This window comes from Zonotrichia albicollis, chromosome 7, assembly GCF_047830755.1.
Source record: "Zonotrichia albicollis isolate bZonAlb1 chromosome 7, bZonAlb1.hap1, whole genome shotgun sequence".
In the NCBI taxonomy this organism is placed as follows: Eukaryota; Metazoa; Chordata; class Aves; order Passeriformes; family Passerellidae; genus Zonotrichia; species Zonotrichia albicollis.
Window position 1 is genome coordinate 39,514,376 of NC_133825.1, and position 12,646 is coordinate 39,527,021.

Below are 12,646 nucleotides of genomic sequence, written 5' to 3' on the forward strand. Positions count from 1 at the left end.
AACTGTTCTTTCTAAGGCTCTGTTTATCTCCTTGGTCCTGTTCAGCATAGCAGTGGCCTGCAAGTGTGGGCAGTTAGCATATTGTCTGCATGAATTTACACTACCTCCTCCAACCATTTTCATTCTCATGTCCTTCTGTGCTTCAGTGTATTTGCCAGACTAAGGCAGAACCTGAGACGGGTTCCCTTCATGACATTTATATCTCAACAAGGGAAATGCCATGTGATTTCCAGTTCACTGATCCAGGCCAAATGAAGTGAGATAATTTGGTTCAAACCTCCAGATATCCCCATGCATAGCCAAGTGGAGTCATCACTCCTGGCAGGTTGCACTTGCTAGATGGATGCTTAGGAACAAACCCTACTCATGATGCTGTAATTACAAAAGCTTTTTTTTTTTTTTTTTAACCTTTTAGGAAGCAAATAGAGGCAGCAGGGCTGTGAGATTCTAGGCATTGATCTAAATTGTTAGTAAATTAGGTTCTTTTCAAACTGCCAGTGCATGGGATGAATGCTTTCCCAGTCTAACAATTAACCTTTAAAAGGCAGAATATAATTTCTGCCTTACTGCTTTGTAGATGAAAAAAACCTTACCTGTTGGGAATATACACATCTGTTTCCACTAGCCAGTTTCTCAACAGCAGGAGCATCTTACCGTGTTGCTGAATGTATTCAAGGATAGGCTTTGCAATTTTTTCTCACAAGTGTTTGCTGCTCAAACACTTCATTTACAGAGAGGCATTTCCAGCAATGATTGGAAACTTGGACACTTGGTACAGGACAGAGATTAGATTCCTGCAAATGAAAGAATTATATTTTATTGTCTAATTGTACAGCTGCTAAATCCTCTTGACTTGTTTGGGAGTTACATTTTGTGAGGTTTAAATGCATGCAGCTGAAATTAGAGGAAGGGAATGAAGGAAATATCGGAACAGCTTTGCACAGAAAGACAGAATGAAGTGATAACAACCAAATTACTGCCTTTTTACTCCCTTTCCTTGCCTCCATCTGTAAATCCATGTTTGAAAATTTGGAGTTTCCATTTTGGTGTTTAAAATATAATGATACAAAACTTACACTGCTACCTTTAAATCAGTGTCTAGTTCTTGAGGACTTCCACTCATTATAAGATACTGGGCTAAGAAGATCTTTGAACTGAAACAGTAGATTTATCCTCTTGAACCTGGATGTCCCTACAGACTGACCTTCTGTATGGTTGCCCACATCAGGTTTTCCTTACAGCCTCATCTAAAACAGTTGGTGACTCCTGCTGGTGTCAGGAAAGAAAATTTGGTAGATGGACAGTATGATATTTCCTATATCCTGAACACTGATGAAAACACCCTTCTTGAGTTGCGCTGCCTCCCAGAGCCAGACTTTTTTGAAATAGCATTGACACAATAATGTGGTTAGTTGAATTCTGTGATGGTAACAGGGGAGTGTCAACCCATCTTAATTTCTAATTTTCCAGCATTAAATGTCAGAAATTTAATTAACATTTTCATTAGTGTGTTCATCCACAGAAGAATGTCTGACACTTGTGTTGCAGGCAATATTGGCTCTGAACTTTCCTACACGGAGGTTGGCGTATTCATCTCTTCTGATGGTGGCAATTCCTGGAGACAGGTATGTTTTGCACAGAAAAGGAAGGCACGGAGCCTTTTGCTGTTCTTCTGACTCTTTACTTTCCAGGGGAATGGAGCACTCATGCAGTACTTCCTTTGTTTGCAGATCTTTGAGGAGGAGTACAACGTTTGGTTTCTGGACTGGGGAGGGGCACTAGTGGCCATGAAACACACGTCAGTGCCCATCCGGCACATGTGGTAAGGAAACTTGTTACCTTGAGGGGGTGCCAGTGTCTATAAAATGAGCAGGTGAAGTCATCTATGTTTTACCCTCATTTTGGTTTCTTTGATGAATATTATGATTATTGCACCATTTTATAAATATAATGGCTCCATACATAGTCACCTACATGTATGGGATTACTCTTTGCACTGGTAAGGTACTATGAGCCTCCAGGTGGGATTTCTTTCCTACAGACACACATATGCTAAGTTATCCTTTGGGCTTCAGGTATTTCTGAGAGGATGTGTCTCTCGTTTCTACATTTTGTTTACAGAATTTAACATTAATCTGGTAAAACAGATAAAGGGAGGGAGAGGAGAGGGCAGTAGGTGTAGATAAGGACAACAGAGATATGTTGCTAACCCCTCTAGTATTTGACTATCAATTTCCAGAGATACTGTGGTGGCAACTGATTAGAGTTGGAGGTGAAATAGGGCAAAATGATTTCTCAGTTGAAGACACTGTTTTGCTATAAAGGGGTTATAACAGCCTAAGCACTAAAGATACCCCTCAAAATTATCCTCTTCTTAGCTCTTGCCCCTCTGACTCCTGCACCAGTTACACATTCTGAAATTCATAACTAAAACTGTTTACAGAAAATGGCTGTGTTAGTACCACCTTCAGTCTAGGGGCTTGATTGAAAGAGGGGCATATCTAAGGGACTGACCCACCCAGCTTCTAATGTTTAGAAGTGAATTAGTTAGAAATAGATTTCAGAAACAAGATGTGTTCCTGTATACAATATTGGATTGTCTCTCAGCTTGATGGTCTATTACTTTGTTCCTATTACATGTCTATTACTTTGCATGCAGAACAGGAAATGTGCTCTTCAGTCAAATAGAAAGAGAAAGCAATGGTGTTTGGCAGCAGTGATGAGGTGTTAAGGGCTCCTCTACCTGAGTCATTATTGTACAAAATCCTCCAGTGAAACTGCAGTCATTCCAAATCTGGACACCTCAAGACAGGTTGACTTCACCCATTTACATGCTCATGTTCTGCAGATGTACCTGAAGACATTAACAGCTACTTTTTCAATATAAAAAGCTTCTGGACTTAATGTTTCTGACCTGACAGATAACTCTGGGATGAATGCAACATAGATTTCTTTAAAAGTTTGAATATATTGCATTTGAGCCCATTTCTTTGCCACCTGAAGCAAAGAAATGACTGCTTTATTCACAGTGTGATAGTGGACTGTTAACCACGGGATGTATTGGCTCCATAACTGGACACACAGAGGAGAGCAGTAACAAGGCAGACACCAAAGGATGAGCTGCAGACTCCAGTCTGTGCTGTGAATGTGTTGGGGTGTGACTGGAAGCCTCTGATGGGTAACTCAGTTGTCATGGCTATAATTGAAGTGCTCTCAGAAAAGAGGACATCAGGACCATGTCCCAGTCTTTAGATGAAACCAAGGATCAGTCAAGGAAGGAGAAGCTTGTGTTAGCCAAGGGTGGGTGTCACTGGCAGTGGGTGCATCAGACTGCAGCAAGTTGAGCTCTGGAAGAGTGAAAGGTGAGCCCCTTAAGGAAAAAGTTACAAGTCACGTATTAACCATTAGTTACTGCATTATTCAAGCCAGGTGCAAGTGTTTTAATTGTGTCTTTAATTTTGAAGGCTCTTCAGGCATAAAAAGAACGTTACTACAAGTGCCTGTACTTACATATTGGGAAAGATTTGGTCGCAGGTTGACTTTTCATAGGAGCTGACAGCTCAGTTCACCTTTGTTTGCAGAGGCTCATTTCAGATGCTCTCCTTTCACAATAAGTCTCCTGAAATGGTGTGTGCAGTTCTGAGTGCCCCACCCACTCTATTAAATGAGGAGTGATTTAGATTTGTTATCAATAAGTTCCTACAGGTTTCCTTCAAAACTGTACCCTTAGGGGCTTTGGAATTTGCTTCATATTGCTTCAGTAGGCACCTGTTTTATGGCCAGGAGTGGAATAGATTAAAGGGTACATGTAAATCCATTAGTTCTCAGGCTGAGACATTGTACAATAAGTTTCATGCTGGAGAAAAGAGGGGCGGATAATTGAAAAGCTGAGAGAACTTTAGCTAAGCTAATGAAGCATGCTGTTCCCCAGAAGTTGAAATGCTATTTGGAGAGATAAGCATGCAAGCAGAACGCATACAAATGCACAGGTGTATGGGAAGATACATGCATTTAAATAAATAGATTTAGGGAAGATAATCCTTCTGTGTGCAGTTGTGCTCCCAGAGTTCTGTCTTAGGTGTAAAGTTAAGTTCCTATTCTTGCACAGGTACATTCTGAGACAGGGGAAGGTGTCTTGCTGAGTGACATGAGGGGCAGAGAGTTAGGGAATGGTGACTGCCAGTCTTGGCTTTCCACACCAGAGATCTGAGGTCGGTGTAACCCATGGTTTATAATACACACTACAGTGGCCTCCTGGTCCTTTGGTGGTGTGTCAGATATTGTCCTACCTGCTTGAAGCAGGGGGGATTCAGTGTCCACCAAGAGCCTCCCAGACAGATCCAGGTGCTCAGATGCCTGTGTGCACACACACATTCAGTGCTCCCCACTCCCACAAATAAGCTAAATCTGCCTTTAAGTACTCATAGGGCTAGAGAGATTGTAGCTAATGCCATATGGCATTGATACAGGGATGAGTCAAAATGTCCTGTGGTGGTGAAAGCAATTTTCATGCATTCAGGCCAGGGTTGCTTATGCTCTGAGTGGTGCTTCATGCCAGGTGCTATTCCAGACCCAGAAGCAGGTCTTGGCATAGCCTCTTGATCCCTTGAGGTCTGATGTACAGCTGCATAAAGTATATACATGCACTTATTGCCAATATTTATGCTTTCTAAAGCTTTGATCTTTCAAAGTACATCAGGAACATGAATTTAGTGGGCTGGGAAATGTCAAAGATTGGTGCTTGTCTGTAAATCCAGCTGCATTTGCTTGCAGACCAATGCAAGCCAACAGTTAATTGCTGCATTTGCTCTAGAGTAAGTCTTTTTATGTGTATAAATGTTGTCTGCTTCTATCCCAGGGTGAGTTTCGATGAGGGAAGATCCTGGACTAAATACAGTTTCACATCAACACCCCTTTTTGTGGATGGATCCCTTGTAGACCCAGGCATAGAGACCCAGATAATGACGTAAGTATAGCAGCCCCAGTTTTAAATTGTGATGGCAGAAGGGGTGTTTGGAGATCCTCAAGTTCATGGTAACCTCATGATGTGCAATGCAGCATTGTGCAGCTGCATGAAACATGCAGAGTTTCATGAAGGCATTGTGCTGTTTTGTGGGTTTTGCTGGTGGCCACAGGCCTGCGTGGCATGTTCTTGCATTATGTGGCAAAGAGATGATGGAGCCAAGCTCTTTCCAGCAGTGCTAAGAGCTATAGCAAGGAGGGAGGGTCCCAAGCTGAGGTCTGGGAGTTCACACAGAGCAGTAGATAGATCTGCTTCTCTGGAGAGAGGTGTAGCCTTGGTTAGGTTGCATGTAGTGACAACCAGAGATCCTTTCTCATAATTACTGCTGAGATTGCATTCCTTGGACCTGAAGGCCCAGGGATGGCTGTGCTCTTCAGAAGTGAGATCTGTATGGCTGTACCTCGTGCCAGTTCTGTGCTTGTTCCAGTTGTGTGACTTGACTGTCTTTTGAGATTGCTGGTGGGTAGGAATATACCCCAGCCTTGTTGCTTGCATTGTGGGCCATTGTACATCCAGTTTTAGCTCAAGATAAAAGTGTTGTCATTGTGCATATGCAGAGCTGAGCTCAGAATAACCTTCCTGTTCTGTGGTGTAGAATGGCTCACCCATCCCATGGAAGGAAGGGCCTGGGCTGGCTCTGATGGTGCTGGGGGTAAGGCTGGTGGAACCAGTGGAGTGATGTTGGCCCAAGAACAGGCCAGGACTTGAGTTTAACAACCAGGAAAGGGAAGTTTTTAGGTTCAAAGGCATTTTTAAGTAGTCATCTGACTTCTTGCACAGAGCGGATCAGAGCACTGTGCTCTGGGGCTCTGAACAAAGCAAGGACAAGATGCACTGCATTGGTTTCAGAAATGCCTTCTTACCTGTGTGCCTTTGAACTGGCTGAAACAGCTTTCTGAAAAACATCAGAAAGCAAGGTGGTTAAGATGCCTTAGACTGAGGCATGCCTGTGAAGCATACCTACCCTGGCATGAAGAAGTGCCTTTGGTCAATCACATCAGATCACACTGTTGCACACCTCCAGTTCAGGGGCAGGACATTGATTATAAATTTCATCTTGCAGTCAATCTGCTTTTCTTCATCCGCACTTGAAGTTCCTGCACATTTTCACTGCTTGCAAGAGAAAAAGATTCAGGTCAAGTTTATTTTCTTCTAGGCTTCAGTCCATCTGCATACTTATACAGCATAAATGTGTGGGTGGAGCTCATTGCTGGTGTCACAAGTAGTGAGAAACTGAGTGCCATCAGTTTCTGAGGAAGTTGGAACAGGGTAATAGCTGTGTGTCTTAGACATTTCTGCTACTGATTTGAATGTATTCCAACTGTGTTGTGTGATTTGTGTTGTTATGCCTTTCAAAACCAGCTCCACATCAGCTTTACACAAACAGAAGTGACCATGTGCCTAGACTTGAAGTTGAGCTCAGCTGCAAGAGAGGAGCTGGGGGAAAATCATATTTTACTCTTCTAACAAATGGTCATTTGAACTGGCTTCTGTGCCATCTATGCCATGGCAGAAGAAATGTTTGGTGCTGTAGCCTTGGAGGGCTCAGGAAAGCATAGCTGACTCCTGTGTAGCACATCCATATCCCCTGTGATAAACTGTCTTAGGAAGGACAGGCTAAGTAATTATGGTTGTACTTTACACAGCAGCACTCCTCTGCTTTATTCCCAAACAGTGCTGGAGCACAACAAGGCAGCCTCTCTGTCTGTCACAGACAGCTACTGAGATTTTATCAGAGTAGAGGTGGTGCCAGTTCCAGTGGCATTGCTCGCTTTTCCTTTATTCCAAAACAACGCCTTGGCTTTGACTTATTCTTCTTTTTTTTTTTTTCCCTTTTTTCAAAAAAGCAAGGTCCTTGTTTTGTAGAAGAATATATCTGTGCATCTCTTGCTTTGCTATCTGCAAACATTGCCCTGTTTTTGCAAAGAGCAAAACTGAACAGCATATGATATACCTGTGAGCCTTTTCAGGAGACTGTTGTGAGCATCCTGTTGGGAAAACACATATGCCAGTTCCCACCTAAAGATTGGAACCTGCAAGTCTCTTCACTCTGAGCATTTTTTCTGCAAATGCAATGACAATGTGTAATTTTCTGTGTTGTTTAATATGGTGTTTTTCTGTGAAATTCTTTATGCAATGTGTGCCACTTTCCTGCTGCACACACGTGCAGACACATGCACAGACATGTGCAGAGAGATAGATCAGAACTCACATAAATGTGCACATCAGCACCTTCATTGAAATCAGTGGAGCTAATCAGTTGCAACTAGCTCTGGATTTAGGTCATTTGCTTTATAAATCAATGCAGTTTTCTTTTGAGATGAAAAATGCATTATAAATCTAAGGTTATTGTTATTTATATTTCTGTAGTCTTCTGGTGGAGAATGTAGGAAGTGAGTTATCTTCCTGAATATTGTGTACTAGGTTTGTTGAGAACTTTTTCTTTTGAAATCTTTGCAGGCATATTACCATTATTATTGCCATTTCTATTGTTATTGTTATTGTCTTTATTATTACTGTCATCATTAGCAGTTTTAAAAACCATTCTTAATAGTCTGTAAAAGCCACACAAGGAAATTTCACATGACACTGGCAATGAATGTTTTGAGAAATTTAGATCCACGAAAGGAACTAAGGAGGAAACAGGCTATTTATAAAGCTGTATGCAAACCATTTCTATACAAACCACTTAGCTGCTTCTCCCAATGAGAATTTTAGTGAACTCCTCTATAAGGGCAGTGTAGGGTGATGCTGAGCTTGTGTAAGCTTTGGCTGAGAAGAAATCAATGTATTTCTATTGCTATTTGCCACCCCTGAAAAAAGATTACACATGGTGGTTTGGAGGTGCTTGGAATTCATGTTTGTGGGTAGAAACCCCTAAGATTACAAGAAGCTGATGGGAGGAGCACAACAGTCTGGGATTTGCATCCCAAACTGATAATGGGGTCAGTGAGAGCTCTTAGGTTTCAAGCAGCACTGAGGCAGAGAGACAAAGGCTGTGATCATATCTGTGTGTTGCCAAACTGGGTAGGTTAGTGGCTTTTAAAAGTTTGTCTCTCATCCCTGAAAATGCAGAATACTACATCTAGTGGTCTCAGCTGATTCCTCTTAGAAAAAATTTCTTCCATAGATTAGCATCAAAGTATTCTGTGTTCACCCATTTAAAAAAAATAATATTCTGAGGGGAATGTGTATACATAGTCATTATACTCCAACTATTATTAAAATATTGCATTATTAACAATATTTTCATAATACTATTTTATTAAAATCAATATATCAGTAGAATGACTTTCCTAACCTTCATTTTGTGCCACATGCTGTGAGAGGCTCTCTGGGCTGCTGAAAGGAGCAACCCTTTTAGCACACAATTTTGTGCCATTTCATAGCTAGTAAGTTAGCTTTTTCCATATCTGTCTTTATTTTATGAGTATCCTAGGCTTTCTGAGTCCTCTGTGCTTTGTGCTGTGTATGCTTGTCCTAAACACTCCTAAAAAACTTGTCAGTATGGTAACATCGGTAATTTGCTTTATGAAGGGGCTTTATTAGATTCTGAATATCTAAGAATAGTCTGAATTGGGAGCTGCTTTAGTGGGGTGTTGGACAAGGATGTCTTGCAGAGGTCTGTTCCGACCTAAATGATTCTATGATTTTTAAATTTTGTATGACTATAATGCTGCAAGAATTAATTATTTGTTTACAAGCTGGGGGGGGCTCAGTTAAAAACGTGGTTTTGTGATGCACAGGGAAGTATCATGAGACTGTGTGAGCTGGTCTGCCTTGAATGCTGCCTAACCAAAGTAAATCCACTGTCCTTCCTCCAGTCCTGGCTGATCATCATCTGCAGTTCCTTTTGTTGTTGCTTTAACACCTCTCTCATCTGACAAGAGAGTCAGTTCAGCTCCTTTAGTGCAGAGCTTTGTACCAAAGCACATTGTGGTGCTTGGTGCAGGTGTGGGGAAAAGACTGCAGAACACACAGGAAAATAAATGCATAAGGGTGGTGGCTTAGACATGTTCTCATATGAATGCCTAAAATGCACTAGCCTTTTTGAAACTTTCTTAAATTCTGTGCTGTACCTCTCACTGTTAACTAGTGTATCTTTTAATGATGTCATGTTCTGATGGGTCAGATCTAAATTTCTGGATTGACAAGCCACAGGCACAGAGTGTTGTTTGGCTGACACTGTCAAAGAAAGAAAAGGAATCACACTGCATTCCCCTTCTAGTCAGTTGTGGTATATCCAAACTAGTTTGTACCATTCAAATCAGAGACAAGATGTTGTCATGGGTCCAGAGAAGGGCTTTATGCTGTTCCAGCTCTGACTTATCATTGCTACCCCTGCCACTTCATCTCCTGTGCTAAGCATCTCTCCAAACCTGTTTTAAGAGGAACAACCTTTTTGCTTCACAGCCCTGCATCATTTTAGTAGACTCCTTATGTGTGTATGTGTGCAGACACTCATTTCCAGATGGGGATCATTAAGTTCCTCTGTACTGATAAATAAATATTTATGTAGACACACCCACGTGTGTGTGTATATAAATTTCTGTGTAGTTCTATGCATGTGAACTTAATGATCCCTATACATGTGTGTATGCATAATTGAGCTTTAATATTTGCAGTGAACTGAAAGTTGGTCTGTCAACACTGCTGTGACTGCTGCCCTTGGCTATGTGTGTTAGGAAATGTTCCTGGTTCTAAATGAATAGGGTACAAGTCCTGGCCCTTTCCAGCACCTTCTTGTTTATGTGGCCATGCAGCCTTATGAGAGATGAAATGGGAATAACTCTTTCTTTCCAGGAGACCCATAAAATTACTGGCAATTCATCACTGGGTGGCAGAAGAGTGAGGAAGAATGAATAAGTAATTGAGAGATGTTGGAAATGTTGAGATGGGTGCCAGGGGAGGTTTGAGGTGAGGAAAAAAATATTAAGAGCACAGGCCACACTGGTGTCAAACCAGAAGTCCCTCTATTTCAGTTCCATGTTCCAAATATGGCAAGTACAGGATGCTAAAACTGTATGTATTATACTAAATTATACTAAAATATGCTTATCTTATATACTTCTCACATTTATAGAGATTAACAAATAAGGAATTTTCTTGGCCAAACATGGTATTCTTTGTATTTCTAAGATATTAATGAGTTTTCCTATTTTTGAGAGTTTTCCTTCTAAATACTTTGAAAAGGTTTTTAGCAGTCCCCTTATCCTGTGGCCAGGAGTTCCATGAGTTACTCTTATTCTGAAGCACTGATTGTGGGAGAGATCAGCAAAGCAGATACAGGTATGAAGGCAATGTGGACAGATTCTGATTCACAATCAGCAGAGATTCAGCAAACTGAGTATGAGAAAAGGACAACAGCTCCCAGGTCCAAGCTCCCACTGAGTTCAAAGTTACATGGGAGCCAGGAGTAATTTTCCTGTCTTTTTCTGATAAGGTGATTATCATCTTTTCTCTTCAAGCAAGGCAACATCCGCTGCCTTTTGTTCAAGTCTTGCTGTTACATTAAATGCTAATACAGGAAAGAAAATTACCAGCTGACACAGTGTCCTTGAAGCATTCTGCCCCTTTGCCTAGGGGTAGGGAGCCATGGATTTGCCACCTACTGAGAAAAATCAGGGTGGAACAGTGATAGAAAACAGTGCCTTTGCTGGGATGAGGTCAGAGGAGCTTGTGCTCTCCCCTTGGTGCCAGGGGAGTGGCTCCCCTGGCACCTTGTGGCACCTCTCCCCTTGTGGCTTTGCCCTCCACAGCCAGCACCTCTGCTCAGCAACATCAGCGAATGAGAGACAGTGGGAGTGGATGGCAAAACACCATGAGGCTGTTTTTCCTTGAAGGAATTGAAGGCTCTTGTACAACGTGCATGAAGAAAAGAGTCAGTGTTCCTCAATTCCCATGGCCCACAGGTTCCTTTAAACTTTCCTGACATCAGTCTGGCCTCTTTTCACTTCACTCTGTGAGAAAAAGAGGAAAAAAACTGTCTGAAAAAAACCCCATAGATCTTCTCCCACTTTGCTGCTGAGCCACACAGAAATTTGGCAAAGATGGAATTCTGGAAGAAAGATTTCACCAATTCTCTAGAAAGCCAGCTCCAACCTGCAGCTTCCAGTGCAGAAAATGAGACAGGGAGTTGTCGTGCTGAAAGATTCTGAACTTTGTCCTTATTTACCCTCTGGGAACCAAGGCTGTCCATCCAGTCTGTGCATTCTCTCAGGGCTACCAGAACTGTGAGTTTTTTTAAAGATCAGAGAGAAGATTTCAAAGCCTGGTTTATCCAAATTGCATGGGTACCATTAGATACTAGAAAAGACCATTACATTTTAATTGTTGTCCCTACAGTGGTTTAATCTCACTTTTCAGTTTTCCTTTTCTTCTTCTGTTCAGTGCAATATTTGTTTGTGGTGCAACTGGCATTGCTATTGTCTATGGATTTTCCTGCAAGGCTCTGATGTGTCCTTGTGAGTTCAGTTTCTCTGTCCTCACTCAGAGTACTGTGCAGACTGCAGTGCACAAACCTATATAAGGACTCTTCATAATAGAATCCATGAAATTAAAGTGAATCTGTTAAAATAATGACTGCACACAGAAAAAAAAAAGTAAAATTTGGAACTTGATCTGAGAACAAAAATTCCAAGTACAATTATTAAGTAAGGACACCAAAATGATTGAGAGGATATTGGCATTTGCCAGTGAGCTGCATTCCTGTATCATCTGATCTAATTTCAAAACCTTCTGGAAGTAATGAATAGCTTGGACTTTGTGAGAAAATGATCAATCTGCTAATGGCATCAAGTGACTTTACAATGCACAAGAAAATGTGCGTTATAGGAATTCCCATTTTATCCCAGCAGATGATCAGTTCATACCCTGGAGTAAGAGAGTTGATTACCCATATCATTATCTTTGTCTGCAAGACTTAAAAACATTATTAACGACCCCAAGATTAATCAGTGTCACTTCCTCCTCCCATCTGCCTCTCTGCCAGAGGAGTATTCTGCTTTTTAGCCTTTGGATCTCTGCATGAATTCACCTAAACAGTCCACAAGAAGCACGATATTGATTGTGCTGTTAATACTTGCAGAGTGAGCTGAGGCCTTTCTGTGGCACCTGAAAGACAAATCAGGTGATGAGAACATCTGCTTAGAGTAATCTTTCTCAGACAGCACCATGTGATTTATTTGGCTTTAGGAAAAGGATGTCTGTGACCCAAGAGCAGTTCCCAGCAGTTGCACCATGTACCTGGAAGATTCCTGGCAGAAGCCATAACACACGGAGAAGGCATCGTGCTCTGTGGCACGTATTGTCCATCTCTGACTTTCTGGGGCAAACATTACTGTCACTGGAGTCAAGTGCTATTTATGGGCACTAGATCACACATTATACTAAAATAGTCAACATCATCAGCTGTGTTTTGCCAGTAGGGAAGTTGAGGGAGAACAAAGGACATACCCATGGTCAGACACTCAGCAGGCTGTCATTGGGAGAGCTTGGCAGTAATGCAGGTCTCCAGAGTCCCAGGTGGGAATCCCACTGTGCAGATTCTTCCCATTTCTTTGGGGGAGGGAGATGCTCAGTCATGTCCATAAGGCACAGACAGGGGGATAGAGAGGTGAGCAT

General features: G+C 41.8%; 1 protein-coding gene across 1 annotated transcript in view; it reads left to right on the plus strand.

Moving 5' to 3' along the window:
- Window positions 1-12,646, plus strand: part of SORCS3 (sortilin related VPS10 domain containing receptor 3) — a 262,386-nt gene that overhangs the window by 207,125 nt on the left and 42,615 nt on the right. Inside the window, exons 12-14 of the mRNA XM_074545187.1 lie at window positions 1,549-1,625; window positions 1,731-1,822; window positions 4,859-4,966. Of these exons, the coding sequence (XP_074401288.1) occupies window positions 1,549-1,625; window positions 1,731-1,822; window positions 4,859-4,966 (277 nt within the window). The remainder of the gene's footprint in view (window positions 1-1,548; window positions 1,626-1,730; window positions 1,823-4,858; window positions 4,967-12,646) is intronic.